General features: G+C 38.4%; 2 protein-coding genes across 6 annotated transcripts in view; one reads left to right on the plus strand and one right to left on the minus strand.

Annotated features, from left to right (window-relative positions):
- The window catches only part of MASTL (microtubule associated serine/threonine kinase like), a 32433-nt gene extending 15425 nt beyond the window's left edge, over nucleotides 1-17008 (minus strand). For all 5 annotated transcript variants that reach the window (XM_060293687.1, XM_030836991.2, XM_060293686.1 and 2 more), the window contains exons 1-6: nucleotides 16823-17008; nucleotides 13476-13613; nucleotides 8279-8418; nucleotides 7533-7621; nucleotides 1127-1236; nucleotides 785-935 (exon numbers count right to left, since the gene is read on the minus strand). In XM_060293687.1, the coding sequence (XP_060149670.1) occupies nucleotides 785-935; nucleotides 1127-1236; nucleotides 7533-7621; nucleotides 8279-8418; nucleotides 13476-13613; nucleotides 16823-17008 (814 nt within the window). The remainder of the gene's footprint in view (nucleotides 1-784; nucleotides 936-1126; nucleotides 1237-7532; nucleotides 7622-8278; nucleotides 8419-13475; nucleotides 13614-16822) is intronic.
- A 931-nt stretch (nucleotides 17009-17939) lies between these two features.
- Nucleotides 17940-18770, plus strand: part of YME1L1 (YME1 like 1 ATPase) — a 43588-nt gene continuing 42757 nt past the window's right edge. The window contains exon 1 of the mRNA XM_030836994.3: nucleotides 17940-18164. Coding sequence (XP_030692854.1) covers nucleotides 18132-18164 — 33 coding nt within the window. The 5' untranslated portion in view covers nucleotides 17940-18131. The remainder of the gene's footprint in view (nucleotides 18165-18770) is intronic.

An 18770-nucleotide genomic window follows, 5' to 3' on the forward strand; every position in this document is an offset into this window, starting at 1 on the left:
TCTGTTTATCAAAGTTATATATATATTTCAGCTATTTTGATGTTCACAGAAGTGTTTGAAGAAACAAGAGGAAAGGGTCAGTGGACAGAAAACTATATTTGCAGTCAGGAATTAATTGACCCACTTACTAGTATGTAACTGAAAGTTTTTAATATTCTCATTTGTAAAAAGGAGGCAATTCTTTCTATCTATCTACCCATTCATCCAAGATATGTACAGATTTGAGGACCAAATTATAAACAAGGTAAAATCTATGGAAAAAACAACACTAATTACCCTTCAAAGCATCATTATTCACATTCCCAAGATGATGAACATGCATGCAGACAACTAAACTGTCCACTGTTGATAAGTTATAGAGGGTAAGGTTAAGTGCTATACAAATGTCCCACTTGCCTCCTTTACTACTTGACTTTTGTCTTTTATTGTGTAATAATTAAAAACCATACCTTTACTTCAACTATTTTATTTCAGAATCTTTTGGAAATAATTTTATAAAGGAACAGAATAGTACAAGTACTACATCTTCTCCATATAAGACTTCCATAGACTCAGTATAGTAATATTCACCCAATGATCATTACAATGTTATAGCTAATTGAAGAATTAACTTGACATTTTATTCTGTTGATTTAAAGATCTGCAACAACCCCTGTCAGAAATGGCATTTACATGATAAAATAGAGAAATGCCACAGAGCGTCTGAATATTTGAATATTCCAAAATACTTTGTTCCTCAAAAGACACATTTAATAGAATAAACTACCTTTTCTTTTATACTCACATGATTTTAGTAGTTTGCTAGAATAAGGAGTAATGTCCTTTTGATCTATAGACATAGGACAAGTTAGTCCTTGAGAAAGCTGTGATGTTTCAGATACATGGGTTGAAAGAATATTTGCAGAGTCTTGACTTTTTTCTGCAACTGGTGTGTGCTATTAAAAAGAGAAAGAGAAAAACAAATGCTATGATTTACCTTCACAAAAACACCACCTAAATGCATTGACTGTTATACACCTAAGTAGATAAAATGTTGAAGTAATTCAACATGCTTGATATTTTAATTCATTTAAATGGCAATCATGAAAGGGCATATTATATGAGTTTTTTCTTATCAAGTACTTACAAATCCCAAAGAGCTGATGAGAGATAATACTTGTCCGGGGGTTCTTGAATAATAATCTTGCCTAGGTTTGGCCATAGATGGTGTTGTAAGAATATCCATCATATTGATATCTATGTATGGAAAGAAAAGTATATGATATTCTTCAAAAACTTCAACTGTCATTGACTAAGTCAATACTATTTGCTCTGAACTTTGCCTCACTTTCCACATTATTAACATTATCTGTAGAGTTGGCTTGTGCAAGACAAATAGAGCTAGGAAAGCCATCACGTCATACAGTAAATATGTATGACTAAGCAGACAGAGAAATACAAACACCATACGTTCCCTCTATATACAGAATATAAAAAACAAAACAAAACAAAAAACCAAGCTCAGGGATACAGAGAACTGATTGGTGGTTGCCAGAAGTGGGGGTAGGGGGTGGGAGAAATGGATGAAGGGGGTCAAAAGGTAAAAATAAATTAATCAATTAACAAGAGTGATATCTAACTGGCAAAAAAATAATTCTTGGTAATAAAGTATTAGAAAGGAGGTTGAAGGGACTTTCCTTGTGGCACAGTGGTTAAGAATCTGCCCACCCATTTTTCACAGAACTGGAACAAAAAATTTCACAATTTGTATGGAAAAACAAAAGACCCTGAATAACCAAAGCAATCTTGAGAAAGAAAAATGGAACTGGAGGAATCAGGCTCCCTGAATTCAGACTATACTACAAAGCTACAGCAATCAAGACAGTATGGTACTGGCACAAAAACAGAAATATAGATCAATGGTACAGGATAGAAAGCTCAGAGATAAACCCACACACATATGGTCGCCTTATCTTTGATAAAGGAGGCAAGACCAAACAATGGAGAAAAGACAGCCTCTTCAATAAGTGGTACTGGGAAAACTGGACAGCTACATGTAAAAGAATGAAATTAGAACACTCCCTAACACCATACACAAAAATAAACTCAAAATGGACTAAAGAACTAAATGTAAGGCCAGACACTCTAAAACTCTTAGAGGAAAACATAGGCAGAACACTCTATGACATAAATCACAGCAAGATCCTTTTTGACCCACCTCCTACAGAAATGCAAATAAAGACAAAAATAAACAAATGGGACCTAATAAAACTTAAAAGCTTTTGCACAGCAAAGGAAACCATAAAAAAGACGAAAAGACAACCCTCAGAATGACAGAAAATATTTGCAAACGAAGCAACTGACAAAGGATTACTCTCCAAAATATACAAGCAGCTCATGCAGCTCAATATCAAAAAAACAAACAACTCAATCCAAAAATGGGCAGAGGACCTAAATAGACATTTCTCCAAAGAAGAGAGACAGATTGCCTACAAACACATGAAAAGATGCTCAACATCACTAATCATTAGAGAAATGCAAATCAAAACTACAATGAGGGATCACCTCACACTGGTCAGAATGGCCATCATCAAAATATCTACAAACAATAAATGCTGGAGAGGGTGTGGAGAAAAGGGAACCCTCTTGCACTGTTGGTGGGAATGTGAATTGATACAGCCACTATGGAGAACAGTATGGAGGTTCCTTAAAAAACTAAAAATAAAACTACCATATGACCCAGCAATCCCACTACTGGGCATATACCCTGAGAAAACCATAATTCAAAAAGAGTCATGTACCACAATGTTCACTGCAGCACTATTTACAATAGCCAGGACATGGAAGCAACCTAAGTGTCCATCAAAAGATGAATGGATAAAGAAGATGTGGCACATATATACAATGGAATATTACTCAGCCATAAAAAGAAAGGAAATTGAGTTATTTGTAGTGAGGTAGATGGGTCTAGAGTCTGTCATACAGAGTGCAGTAGGTCAGAAAGAGAAAAACAAATACCATATGCTAACACATATATATGGAATATAAAAAAAAAAGAAAAAAATGGTTCTGATGAACCTAGGGGCAGGACAGGAATAAAGATGCAGACATAGAGAATGGGCTTGAGGACATGCAGAGGGGGAGGGGTAAGCTGGGACAAAGTGAGAGAGTAGCATAGGTATATATACACTACCAAATGTAAAATAGATAGCTAGTGGGAAGCAGCTGCATAGCACAGGGAGAGCAGCTCAGTGCTTTGTGACCACCTAGAGGGGCTGGATAGGGAGGGTGGAAGGGAGACTCAAGAGGGAGGGGATATGGGGATATATGTATACATATAGCTGATTCACTTTGTTATACAGCAGAAACTAACACAACATTGTAAAACAATTATACTCCAATAAAGATGTTAAAAAAAAAAAAAAAGAATCCACTTGCCAATGCAGGGGACATGGGCTCGAGCCCTGGTTTGGGAAGATCCCATATGCCACAGAGCAATTAAGCCCGTGCACCACAACTACTGAGCCTGTGCTCTAGAGCCTGCGAACCACAACTACTGAGCTCGTGTGCCACAACTACTGAAGTCTGAGCACCTAGAGCCCGTGTTCTGCAACGAGAAGCCACCACATGAGAAGCCTGCGCATTGCAACAAAGAGTATCCCTTGCTCCCTGCAACTAGAGAAAGCCTGCACGGAGCAATGAAGATCCAACGCAGCCAAAAATAAATAAATAAATAAATAAATAAATTTATTATAAAAAAAAAGAAAGAAAAGGAGGTTGTAAAAAACGCTAAGGAAGGAATCAAAATATTAAGAATATAAAATAAATTTCAAAAACAGAATCTATTTAAGTAATTAATATAAATTGTGGGCCCCTCATGTGAGCTAACTATGTAAGTATAGGGCAAGATAGAAAATGATGCAGATTTCTATCAGGTTTCAATGTGTAACACTGTAAAATAGAACATTCAGCACTCACACGTAATATTGTACTATTTTCTTTAGCTATCCAAAGTAGTAAGAGAAGTGTAATGCTTTGTATGTGGTGTAAGACTTTAAAAGGTAGGCTGAAAGTTTGAACTTAATGAATTTCATTTATACCTCATTTTGATGAAACAATAAAAATGAAAATAAACTTCTTTAAAAATATTTTACAAATTAAACAAGTTAAAAAATATTATGGCAATGATTTCTTGGTTATGACTTTAAAAGTACAGGAAAAAGGCAAAAATAACAAATGGGACTATATCAAACTTCAAAACTTCTGCACATCAAAGGAAACAATCAACAGACTGAAAAGACCACCTACAGATTGGGAGAAAATATCTGTAAATTATTTATCTGATAATGGGTTCATATACAGAATATAGAAACAACTGCAACTCAATAACAAAAAACCCTAAGTAATCTAATTAAATTGTGAACAAAAGTCTTGGATAGACACTTCTCTAAAGAAGATATACAAATGGCCAACATGCTTATGAAAAGATGCTCAACATTAGTAATCAATAGAAAAATGCAAATCAAAACTACAATGAAATATTACCTTACATGCATTAGGATGACCACTATCAAAAAACAGAAAATAAGAAGTGTTGGAAAGAATGTGGAGAAATTGGAACGCTTGTGCATTGCTGGTAAATTGTAAAATGTAAAACTGTGCAGCCACTATGAAAAACACAGTGGAGGTTCCTCAAAAAATTAAAAATAGGGCTTCCCTGGTGGCGCAGTGGTTGAGAGGCCGCCTGCCGATACAGGGGACATGGGTTCGTGCCCCGGTCCGGGAAGATCCCACATGCCACGGAGTGGCTGGGCCTGTGAGCCATGGCCGCTGAGCCTGCGTGTCCGGAGCCTGCGCTCCACAACAGGAGAGGCCACAACAGTGAGAGGCCTGCATATGGCAAAAAAAAAAAAAATTAAAAATAGAATTTGATCTATATGACCCAGCAATTCCACTGCTGGGTATACACCCAAAAGAATTGAAAGCAGGGTGTTCAAGACTTATTTACATACTCATGTTCACTGCAGCATCATTCTCAATAGCGAAGAGGTAGAAGCAACCCAAATACCTATCGACAGGTGAATGGATAAAGAAAACACAGCACGCATATGTATATCTGTGTGTGTGTGTGTGTGTGTGTGTGTGTGTATATAAAATTTGGCCTTAAGAAAGAAAGAAATACTGTCACATGCTACAATATGGATGAACTTGAGGACACTATGCTAAGTGAAATACGTCAGTCACAAAAAGACAAATACTGTATGATTCAACTTATATGAGGTATCTAAAGTAATCAAACTCATACAGAAAGTAGAACTGTGGCTGCCAGGGCTGCAGGGAGGGGAAAATGGAGTATTGAGTTTCAGTTTTACAAGATGAAAAAGTTGTAGAGATCTGTTGCACAACAATGTGACTAGAGTCAATATTACTAAAGTACACACTTAAAAATAGTTACGATGGTAAATTTTACCTTATGAGTTTTTTTTAATCACAATCCAAAAAAAAAAAGGAAAAGAAAGAAACCAAATCAGAAAAACCTGTATGCTCCAAGATGCTTTTCATAGAATTATTTATATTAACCTAAATTCACAATGTTTGGGAGCCATCTTTAAGCTAAACCATAGATATGAAAAAATAAAAATAAAAAGTATTAATATTATAATATAAAAATAATTTAAATCCATCAGCAATATCACCCTAATACAAAATTTTTCTGGGATTTCCCTGGCGATCCGGTGGTTAAGACTCTGAGCTCCCAATGCAGGGGGCACGGGTTTGATCCCTGGTAGGGGAGCTACAATCCTTCATGGCGCACAGCGCAGACAAAAAAAAAAAAAGAAAAAAGACAAAATTTTTCTCATTTGAAATTTTTCCCAATATCTTTTCTGAAACTGAGGAGTTAGATTTGCCTTATTAAAAAATGTTTAGGGCTTCCCTGGTGGTGCAGTGGTTGAGAGTCCGCCTGCTGATGCAGGGGACACGGGTTCGTGCCCCGGTCCGGGAAGATCCCACATGCCATGGAGCGGCTGGACCCGTGAGCCATGGCCGCTGAGCCTGCGCGTCCGGAGCCTGTGCTCCGCAACGGGAGAGGCCACAACAGTAAATGTTTAGATTTTAGAAAAATAAGTGATTAATATACTATATAGTATGGAACATCCCTAGTGCATTTCGTCTACAATCTGTACTTATTATTACTTCTATGAAAAGTATGGGTTGTCACGTGAGGTAGGATTAATAAAAACTATAAATGGTCCACATCAACTCAGGTCACATTTTACCAAACATGAAAAATCTTTAGGTCTTCAAAATGCTTTAAAATTTGTACTTGCAAATAAAGAATTGTAGCTCTCTATTTACTTTCAAATATTTATAATCCCACGGTTAATAATTTATAACCCAATATTTGGTTCTACTGCTCATTTATTTCCATCCTCTGTCATTGTAGTAGATAATACAACAAGCTACCAAGTCAGGAAGCTGTCATTTCTCCATGCTTCTGTAATAAACTTAAGTAGTTTCTAGTTTCTCCCTGTTAGAAACAATGCGGCTACAAACAACTTTATTCATATATATTATTCTTTTGTTTTTTTAATTTTAATTTTATTTTATTATTATTATTTTTTTTTGCGGTACGCGGGCCTCTCACCGTTGTGGCCTCTCCCATCGTAGAGCACAGGCTCCGGACGCGCAGGCTCAGCGGCCATGGCTCACAGGCCCAGCCGTTCCGCGGCACGTGGGATCCTCCCGGACCGGGGCACCAACCCGTGTCCCCTGCATCGGCAGGCGGACTCTCAACCACTGCGCCACCAGGGAAGCCCCATATATATTATTCTTTTGAACCATTTCCTTAGAATAAATTCTAAGACACAAGTCACTAGGTCGAAAAGAATTAAAACCTTTGTTTCTTAAATCATACTGCTCCATTTCCTTTGGAAAGAACTATGCTTATTTGCAATGTCCCTAGGAAAACTTCCTGTGCTTTCTGCAGTCTCATTAACACTGGATCTTCAGCTCTCCGTTTTTGCTTTTGGCTAGCTTAATAGTGTAAAATGATTCATTTATTACTTTTTTAAATTAGCATTTCTAGTGCTATGAGTAGTGAAATTAACATACTCCCATATATATGTATTTGTGAATTCTGTGTTTATTTTCTCTGCCCCTTGTTTATCAAGGTGGTGGTCATGTATATTTGAATAATTTCTTTAGGTATTAGTTGTCTATCATGTTGTAGTTATTTTTTAGTCATTTTACTGATGTTTAATTGGTCAGCGCCAGTTTCAGTAGGGATAAAAATTTGGAAGAACAGAAACTGTCAGTTCCTCTTTGAAGATCCAAAGATCTTCAAGGACCTTTGAGGATATAAGATTAGTTAATCCATTTTCATTTTTAATTGAATGAAAATACCAGTATACGTTTTTAGCCTATTGCAGAAAAAAATAATCATCAAATTTTATTCATTATAAACTAACAAAGAAAACAGTATAAGTTAATGAAATGTAGTGTCTAAAATGTGTTGGATTTTTTAAAAGGTACTTACTTGCTGTGTTTCTTACCTCTATTCAAAGTAACTCTGGAAAGGCCAAAATCTGTTAGTTTAATGTGACCTTCATTAGAAATAAGCATATTGTCTGGTTTCAAATCCCTGCACATATAAAAAACAAATAGCAGATAACTAAAAAAGAGCTAGCGTTGATTTTAGAATTACCAGCGAAAAAAACAGAAAGTTACAGAACAATCAAACCCGACATATTTTCTCTCATTGGTGGCTTTGAAAGTGCAGAAAACAACTCTCAAAAGCAAACTATATTTTGTATATCTGAATCTACAAGAAAGTTAACTATTTAATGCTAGATTATCTTTGGCATTATTCATTACATATTCTATTAAAATAAATAAACTTCATTAGGTAAAATAAACCTCAAGCCAGGTCAAAATCATATTTACCTCTTTCAAGGAGGGTGAGATTAAGCCTTAATCGAAAAGAGCCACTTAACCTTTCTTTGCAAAGAGCAAAACACTGTAAATCAGCTGGCATTATAACATATAGCACTTTTATATGACGTACAGCCAAAGGAGTGGAAAAAAGATTCAATATTTTCCACAAAATGGGATACCCGAAGACAAAGCAACATATTCAAAACACATAGGGAGATGAAAGAAGAGTTGATATAATTCCTAAACTCACACAAGTTACTACTAAACTTTAGATAACCCAGATATGTGGGGTTACGCAAATATTTAATAGATAATTTGATTACTTGTGCTTTAAGTAATAGTTTGGAGAAAAGTCAGTCTTTACCTGTGGATGATTCCATGTCTATGAAGATAGTCTAGAGCCAATGCCACTTCAGAAATATATTTCACAGCCATCTCTTCATCAAAATAACCATATATGTGTAAGAGAGACTTGACATCTCCACCTATGAGATACTCCATTACCTGTCAAAAGGAATATAAATATTGCAAAATAAAACCAATATGACTACTTTAAAAATATCTTACTTGAGCATTACGGTTATGCATTTTTAGCATGGTCCTATAAGACACATTTTCTTGGTGTCACTAAGTACACATCAATACCAGGTTTACTCATACTGCCATATACTTTTTAAAATTTAAATTAAACTGTTCAGTCTGAACAAAAATTCAGACATATAGAAAAGGTGTGAGAAGAGCAGGATGACTTCTCATATTCTCTCCATCTACATTCACCCATCGTTAGCACTTTGCCACATTTGCTTTCTTCCTCTCCACATATATGAATATAAAAATGAATATTTATGCTAATCATTAACATGATTATGTTACATAATAAACATAACACAATTATTAACATCATTAACATAAATACCTTACAGGCATGTATTTTTGTTCAGATTAAGCAGTTAAATTTAAAAAAATATGGCGACATTAGCAACTGGTATTAATCTATAACTTTAAAATTTTGGCTAACTCAAGAATAAAATTGAAGAGGTCATCATGTATCTCCCAACAAGGTCATTCTTATGTAACTATAGCATAATAAAATGCACGGAATTTAATTCTAAAATAATGCTATTACCTGTTGTATAGTCTGTATTCAAATTTCTCTGATTACCTCAATATTGTTCCTGATGGCCTCTCTCCTCGTCTCTCATGCCCAGGCCAGGACCATGCATGAGATTTAGTTGTCGTATCTCTTTCATCTCCTTTAATCTGGAATAACTTTTTGCCTTTTTTTGGCAGGGTGCTGGATGGGGCATGGGATGGTCTTTCATGACATCTGATTATTTCCTTATGATTCAATTCAGGTTATGAATTTGGGGCAGGAATACTACAAAATGGATGTTGAGTACTTCTTAGTGACTTCCACCAGATGAGACTGCTAAATATTAGTGTGTTCCATTCCTAGTAATGTTAACTTTGATGACTTAGTTAAGGTGGTGGCTTCCAGGTTTCTTCACTGAAGAAGTATTTTCTCCCTCTTTGTAATTAATAGGCAATCTGGGGAAGATACTTTGAAACTATGTAAATACCCTCTTTCCCCAACAAACTCTCAAGCAATGATTTTAGCATCATATGACTATACATGATTCTTGCCTGAATTCATTACTGCTATGAGGCTGCAAAGCTCTATTAATCCTTCTACATGTACTAGTCATTATTCTCAAAATTTTCTATAGTTTCAAGCTATAAAATATTGCCTACTAAGGACTTGATAATATAAGTCATTTCTTTCCTCTTTAAGGCAATCACTTCCCTGGTACACAGAGGTTAGTTAATATTTGTTGATAGTATGAATCATTAAAACACTACTAAGCACAAAAACTGTGCTAGCATGGGGAATATAGCATGAATAAAATGTAACTGATGCACTTAACGATTATAATTTAGTAGCAGGGAAATAAGCAAACAGATAACTGTATTTGAGCTCACGAGAATGCTTGTTTTCTCACACCCTCATCAAAAATGATTATCAATACTTTTTGTCAATCTAAGGAAGAAAAAATGAACTTGTTTAAATGTTTATTTACTTTTAGGGAGATTTAGCATCTTTACACTGCTTTTAGTCTTTCATATTTCTTCTCTGAATCACTTGTATTCTTTGCCTATTTTTCTACTGGGGTATTTACCCTTTCTTCCTGACCATGTATATGGTATTTTGTGTCAAAGTAGGCTTTATTTTTCACTTAGTAAGATGTGCACCATTCTATTAAAATAATCACATCAGTTTTCTTCTAGTACTTTTATGGATTCCCTTCTCGAGTAGAAATCTCTGATACAAAAGGGGAATAAATGAACTTTGCACTGTCTCAAGTTTCATAACCACACAGAATTATTTCAAGTGACTTCAGAGAACAGAATCTTGATAGTACATACATCATAAGGGCAAAAAGAATTGCAGAGAAATCCTAAATTGAATCCAGTTGTTTTAGTGTTAGGAAAACAATACTGGTACCGCTATGTTGAAAATACTATATGCGTATATATATAGATATAGATATATAGATAAAGTTAGGAACCCAGATTTTCAGGGTGAAAGAATACAAATATTTTTCAAAATATTTTTATATTTTATATATTTTTCAAAAATGTTAAGTAAAAATTCTGTAATTTTCCTTTGACCTGGAAATATCAGCATGAACTCATGATATATTTTTCTATAAAAATGTGTGTTTCCTAGTCTGTCCACTGAGAATGCCTAAAAGGAATGACAACCTAGTGGCAATGAACTTTTCTAATCACTACCTCCTAGATCATAGCCTCTAGACACTATTTCCCAAAAAGGAGCTAGACCTCCTTGCCTAGATCTAGTTCAGGACATTTGCAAAATGAGCCTTAACTATCTTGTCATGCCAGAAAGCAAGAAAGCTATCAGAATACTAGGATAGTATAAAAAGACAAAGAGATGAACTGAAGGGACTCCCACTCACTAAAGATGGGACAATTTAAACACAGAAAAAAATGACTGCAATGGATTAAAACACATCAAAACTACAACATTCCATGAATTCATAAAGATACTTTAAAAAACACACTTATTTAGAGGTTGCACGTCTGAAAACTGGTGATGAAAGGGAAAGAATCAAGCATTTATTCTGCCTTCCTTAGACAAGCTGTATTTCAGAGCAATGAAATAGATAATAAGGGAAAGTTCTTTATAGATGAATTCCAGCTAATAAAAGCTGAAGGAATAATAGAATTTTTTAAAATCATCATTTTGAAAACCTTAATAAAGAATCCAGGCATTAAGGTAAGCTGGGATGAAGTGAGAGAGTGGCATGGACTCATATATACTACCAAATGTAAAATAGATAGCTCATGAGAAGCAGCCACATAGCACAGGGAGATCAGCTCAGTGCTTTGTGAACACCTAGAGGGGTGGGATAGGGAGGGTGGGAGGGAGACGCATATATATATATATATATATATATATGTATAGCTGATTCACTTTGTTATAAAGCAGAAACTAACACACCATTGTAAAGCAATTATACTCCAATAAAGATGTTTAAAAAAAAAAAGAATCGAGGCATTGAATCACAGGATGCCAAGACCATTACATGAAAGGTTGGTGGAGGAGTTGGAATGGATTAAACAAATTTGGTGAAGTGTTGCCAACTGGTGGACTTGGATGATGATATATGGGAGTTCATTATAGTAATCTTTCAATTTTTGTATATGTTTGAACATTTCTGTAATAAACATTTCCATCTTTATGTTCCTTGTACTAGCATAGTACCTGGAAAGTAGTAATCAATTATTTGTCGTTATTGTGGCTAAGTTTAGTCATACTTTATCTTTTTTGTCTCAAAGGTAGCTTTGATTTCTAGGAAATCTTTTGTCTAAGCCAGTGCTTCTCAAACTTTAACATGCCTGGGGATCTTGTTAAAATGCACAGTCTGGGGAATTCCCTGGCAGTCCAGTGGTTAAGACTCACACTTCCATTGCAGGGGGTGCGGGTTCGATCCCTGGTCGGGGAACTAAGATCCCACATGGCACACAGCACGGCCAAAAAATAAAAAACAAACAAACAAACGAAATCTCATTCTGATTCAGCAGATTTGGAGTGCAGCTTGAGATTCTGCATTTGTAATAAGCTCTCAGACAATGCTGATACTGCTTGTCTGTGGACACACTTTGAGTATCAAGGATCTAAACCAGTGATGAAGTTAGTAGACAAGATATGGCCATCTATCTGATTTCAGGAATAATAATTCAAAAATATTATAGTAGGGACTTCCCTGGTGGCACAGTGGTTAAGAATCCGCCTGCCATTGCAGGGGAGATGGGTTCGATCCCTAGTCCAGGAAGATCCCACATGCCGCAGAGCAACTAACCCAGTGCGCCACAACTACTGAGCCCGCGTGCCTAGAGCCCGTGCTCTTTGGTCCATGGGCCAGTTTGCCAACTATTGGCTTAAAAGATGTAAAGTCAATTATTCTGTTTGTTTACACTAAACAGAAGCTATTGGAGTTACCAAACATTTAATCCACACACTGTCTCTGAAGTCAGAAGAACCTCTAGAACTTGAAGTCAAAACACCTACCATCCTCACCTCTTCCTACCCCCACCCAAATTCCTCATTAGAATTAACAGAGTGTAAGCTGCCATGTTAAATGAAAAGCAAGCAACTCTCTAAGTCCATACACCCCAAATCCACCACTTCCCTAAATCTTTCCTTATCATACCCCAAGCTTTATGTAGTATTTCTATTATGCATCCTTTACTTAGCAAATATTTGTAGCACTCTGTGCCACACACTGTTCTACATAGTTTATATCAACCTATTGAAATTTCATAACAACCTCTGAGGTAGGTACTATTATTATGTCCATTTTGCAAATGGGAAACTGAGGTGTGATAGTTCATTTTATGTGTCAACTTGGCTAAGCCATGGTACCCAGATATTTGGTCAAACACTGATCTAAATGTTGCTGTGAAGGTATTTTTTAGATAAGATTAACATCTAAACCATTAGACTTTGAGTAAAAGCTGATTACCCTCCATCATGTGGGAGGGCCTTATCCAATCAGTTGAAGAGAAAAAAAATTGAGGTGTCATCTCTTTCTCCTCCAAAGAGGAAGGAACTCTACCTCTTCATTGCCTTTGAGCTTGAGCTGCAACATCAACTCTTCCTGGAGTCTACAGCTTGCTGGCCTACCCTGCAGATTTTGGACTTGCTTGCACCATAACCATGTAGGGCAATTCCCTAAAATAAATCCCCCTCTCTCCCTACACACACACACACACACACACACACACACACACACACACACACGCACACACACAGACACAGGCAGACAGACAAACACACACACACACACTCTATTGTTCTTTTTCCCTGAGAACCCTAACTAACAGAACAGGTAAGGTAACTTGGCCAAGGTCATAAAGCTTGTAAGTGCAAGATCTGGAATTCAAACCCAGGTACTCTGAACCCAGAGACTGTAATTCTTAAGTCACTGGGTTCAGTGATTCCTGAATGAAGAGAAAATGTCAAGTTATTTACTCACCAAGTAGACATTGTTTGCTGACTGCAGTGAATAGTACAAATGCACAATGAAAGGACTTTTGCTTAGGGCCAGGGCATCCCTCTCAGCTTGTACTTGATGAGTCATATTTTTGTTGATCATGTCTGCTTTTTTGACAACCTGTAGTACGTAACATGACAATAGACACATCCATTTTATTTTTTATGACAAAGTATTCTCAGGTTTCCTAGTTGCCATCATGAAAACAATCAGAGAGAGAAAACACAGATGTTGTTTGGACCTCACATTGCCAGTGGGAAACTCTGCTAGAAAAACAGTTAATATGGTGAAAACAAAACAAAACTTTCTTTAACAAAGAACTGCTTATCTTGGTATCAAGTGGCAAAAGTATCACATCCCTTTTGATAAGGAAAAAGATGTAAGCAAATGCTCCCTGACTACCCTACCTATTGGTAGAAAAAAAATTCTGTTCTGTTCTTCTTACAACTAAGCCAAAATATAGTAATGTTCCTAATACGTCCCCAGATAATCAGGAATGTAGGCATAGAGAAATAGTAGCTAATTCACTTTTTAAGTTTCTGGTTCTTTGATGGATGGAAATAGAAACAGAAAGAGAAAGAATGTATGTTTGTTTGCCTGGGAAAAAAATTTCTTAAAAACGGTTAGAGTTTACTGAAACTTAATAGTCTCAGATGCTGTGTTATAGAAAATAACTAACTACTCTTTTTAAATCTCAAGGTAACTGGTAAGGAAGCAAAACTATAATCTACATTAAAATTGGAGCACTAGGGCTTCCCTGGTGGCACAGTGGATAAGAATCTGCCTGCCAATGCAGGGGACACAGGTTCGATTCCCAGTCCGGAAAGATCCCACATGCCGCGGAGCAACTAAGCCCGTGCGCCACAACTACTGAGCCTGTGCGCCAGAGCCTGCAAGCCTCAACTACTGAGCCCGTGAGCCACAACTACAGAAGCCCATGCACGCAGAGCCCGTGCTCCGCAACAAAGAGAAGCCACCGCAGTGAGAAGCCCGCGCACCGCAACAGAGTAGCCCCCGCTCGCCGCAACTAGAGAAAAGCCCGCGCACAGCAACGAAGACCCAACGCAGCCAAAAATAAATAAATTAAAAAAAAAAAACTGGAGCACTAAACTGAATAGTTAGTAACACTGAGATCAATTCTCAGGAAGATCACAAGTCAAAAAAAGGCATATTTCTTCCAAAGATTCAATAGAACATGTAATAAAATCATTAATACGCTGTAAATTCCAGCCTTAGAGCCTTTCCCTAACAAAACAAGGGAAACTGACAAAGCCAGTCTGAAACATGATCTCACCTATCATTCCACTAGATTACAAGCTCTATGAGGGCATGTTCGTTTTGTTACCACTGTACACAGACTACACAGAAAGCGGATATTCACAAATACTTATCAAAAAGTGTATTGGTGTTTTCATTTCAACAGCTAATAGTGACTGGTTAGTATAATAGAAGGAAACGCAAAAAATCTTGGGAACATATGAAGCGAGAGAGAATTAATTTCAATAGGGTGGGTCTGAAAGGTCAGGAGAGGTTTGAAGGGGGGCTAAGATGAACCTTAATACATAAATAACATAGGTGGAGAAGAGCAGAGAAGGGTGGAAGGAAGGCACTTAAGGAGGAAACAGAATAAACATAAATTTGGAAGCAAGACAATACACAGCATTCAAGGACTAGCCAATTGTCTGGAGTAGCTAGAACATAGAATATGTAGAAGATACAGTGGAAACTTAGAGCCAGAACTTGGAGCATGACTGCTTTTCTAAGGAGTTTGGACTTTAGCTTGCATGGCACAGCCAAAGGAATAAAATAGTGATTCCAGTTAGGGGCCTGTTCCAATAGACTAGGTATAGTAATGAAGGCTTGATGAACCTTAAAAACATCATGTCAAGTGAAAAAAGCCAGATGCAAAAGACCATATATTTCATGATTCCATTTATAGGCAATGTCCAGAAAAGGCAAACCTATAGTGATAGAAAGTAGACTGATGATTACCTAGGGCTAGGGGTGTTAAGTGGGAGAGACATTGCAGATGAGCAAGAGAGGTCTTTTCAGGGTGATGGGAATGTTCTAAAATTGGAATGTGGTCATGGTTATTCTATATTTAATTTACTAAAAACTGAATTGTACTTTTAGAAAGAGAAAGAAAGAAAGAAAGAAAGAAAGGGAAAGAAAGAAAAAAGAAATGGAAAAAATGAAGTCCTGTACTTGGGCAGACTTGGGAATGGAATGGAAGGGGTAATACGAATGAATATGAGACAGAATTGACAGGCCTAGTTGAGAGAGAGAATATACAGATGAAGTAGAGAAAAGTTAAAATGCCTGAAGTTTCTAGCTTGAAATGACAGAGATGGTGGTATTATTACATGGAGAGAAGGAACACAGGAGGCAGTTAGGTGGAGAGGATTGTTCGAAGTTAGGCAAGCACAATTCCGAGGTGCCTTCTAGATAGTCACACAGCAATGTCCGACAGGAAGTTGAAACTGCATCAGACTGCTGGATTCTTTCCTTTATCACCATCACTCAGTGCTGAGATGTGAGTAATCTGAAACTATGGGAGTGGATAAGAATCAAGAGTGGCCAGAACAGCTTCAAATATACTGAAAGCTCTTGAATGCTTTGGAATGATATATACTACTGCAAGGATAAAGGAGTGATTTGGGACATATTTCAGCTCCGTCTTTAAATATAAGCACATTCTAGATTTATACAATGAAGAGAAAAGTGGGGTTTAATGAGATCTTTTTGTCATATAGGTCAGAAGTTAATCTACATCACAGCATGCTGACTACAGTTAATCCTACATTGTATATTTGAAAGCTGCTGAGAGAGATCTTAAAAGTTCTCATCACAAGAAAAAAAATTTGTAGCTGTGTCATGATGGTTGTTAACTAGACATTGTGGAGATCACTTCGCCATAGACAAATACTGAATCATTATGTTGTACACCTGAAACTAGTAAATGTCAATTACATCTCAATAAAAAAATGAATCTGTCAAACTGATAGAACTAAAATGTAATATGGAAATAACTGTTTCAAATTTAAAGTTTCAACCCTAATCCTGGTAAAGCCCAAATTAGTAAAAATGATTCAGAAGTTCTGGCGTCTCCTAAGCGTTCGCGGTGCGAAGAGAAGGGTGGGGCAGAGGTGGCACCGACTTGCCCGCGCTGTCACCCCAAGTGAGAAGTTATCCCACAGGGCTCCGGAGGTTTCAGCGAGCCAGGCACCCGTCTAGTCGTTCCAGCGGCCCTGGGGCCTGCCCAGTTCAGGGGGCGGGAAGGAGGACGCAAGGGCCGGCCTCTTTCGCTTTCTTTATTCCTTGACTCTTACCTTCACCGCGTACAACCTGTTGCCTTTCTGCCCCAGATACACCTTCCCGAAGGCGCCGCGGCTAATGGGCTTCACTATGGTGAACTCTTCAATGGAGGGAGGTCGTGGCACCGGGATCCTATTCACGAACTCCCCTGTCGGCGTGCCTCCTCCACCCTCCATCTCGCCGCCGACGGTGGTCTCCATAGCAGGCCAGCCCGGATGCAAGTCTCTGTCAGCGACCAAGAGCCCTTCCGGAGTCGCAACTCCCGCCAACTGGTTTCAAAGCGAGGCTCCGCCCACGCCGCTCTTCGGCCGTGATGTCACCCCGTCGCTGCGCACGCCACGCCCAATCCAGTGCGGCCCCGCCCCTGTCACCTGCTCTGTGTCGACGCAGAAGGCAATGAACGTGAAGGCGGGGCAGCTGGGAAATTCTTGAACCAACCACAGACTCTTCCAGGGTGACCGCGGCTCACGAACCTCGTTTGTAGTGACAGGGGGTGGCACAAATAGTTCTTGGCAGACGGGGAAAGGGATTACGGGGTCTTGACTCTGAATCGAGGGATTTGAAGAGTTTTCTCCCGACCTCCAAACGAGGCTGGTGGGACCCGGCCCTCATCCCACTTTTTTTTGTTTTGTTTTTTAAACTCCTTTACGGCCTCCCACCCGCGGGAGAAACGTAAACCAGTTCGGTCTGGTTCGTGAAACAATGGCCAGTGAAATCACAGAATGTGGAGAAACTGGATGAGCAGGATGCGCGTGACTGGTCCTGTAATTTGACATTTTAACATGATGTAATTTGCTTATCTGAAATAGGAAGAGCTTTTTATTGTGGGGAAGATAAAGAGCACTTAATTGTAGCAAAAGAGGTTATCATAGCTCAAGGCCCAGTCAGAACAGGAGAATATATTGTAAGTATTGATAACAAAGCTGGAGAAAGATTTTAACAGGGTCCGTGTCTTTCCCCTTTAAAAAGAAAACTACAGCCAATGAGCTTTGGGGTTCCGGCGCCTGCATTACTCAACGTGAACGTGAACTACCTTGGGGGGCGTCAGCTGTCCCCGAAAAGGCGGAGCGTTGACGCACGCCCCTGAGTGGTGGCCTCACCTGCCCCGGAAGTACTGTTGCGTTAGCGCCTTGCCTTCCGGGGCAGATTGTCTGTCTTTGCAGCAGCTGTAGGGAGGGGAGGCCATTTTCCGTTTCTAGGAAGAGTGAGGGCGAGAGGAGAGAGAAAAGAAGGGGAAAGAAAGGGCTCAGCGCCTCCCCGCCGGGCCGTGGACAAGAGGGACAGTTTCGGCAGGCGGGTGAGGTCGCTGACGGCCTGGAGAAGATGTTTTCCCTGTCGAACACCGTTCAGCCCCAGGTGGGTACGGCATCCAGTCCATTTTTCTCCCCCCGCCCTGCCCGCGTTTGCCGTTTGCGTTTCTTGGAAGTGGTTTCTCTTACGGGATCGTAGGAGGGAAGCGTTTAATCCAGTTGGAGTTCTGGGGTTGAGAAGGGATCGTGGCGACGCTGAGAGTAAAGGGCTGACGATGAAGCAGAAGCAAAATAGGAGCGTGATGGAGACCATGCCTTATTGATTTGATTGCGTGGAATTTTTACTACAGAATCCATCAGGCATTGTTCAGTGTTAGACCTTCTGGGGTGGGGGTGGGGAGGGGGCAGGGGAAACGTCTGCCGTAGATGTAAAGGGAGCAAGTGATGTTTCTTTTCCATCCTTCCGCCTCTTCAAAGACTTTCGTCTTCACAGCCCCGATTCTCTACTCTTTCTTTTAAATGGAATTTAACCCAAACATGCTATAAAAATTTGAATAATCTTCTATGAATGCTTTCCCTCTTTTTTTGACCAAAAGTAAGTAATAAATATATATTGATATATTTAAGTTATTGACTGCTTGCACTTAAAATTTTGATTCAGCCTCCTCCCCATCTTTTCATTTTTGAAGCAAAAGGGCAGAGAAAAAAGATT

This window comes from Globicephala melas, chromosome 2 (genome assembly GCF_963455315.2).
Source record: "Globicephala melas chromosome 2, mGloMel1.2, whole genome shotgun sequence".
In the NCBI taxonomy this organism is placed as follows: domain Eukaryota; kingdom Metazoa; phylum Chordata; class Mammalia; order Artiodactyla; family Delphinidae; genus Globicephala; species Globicephala melas.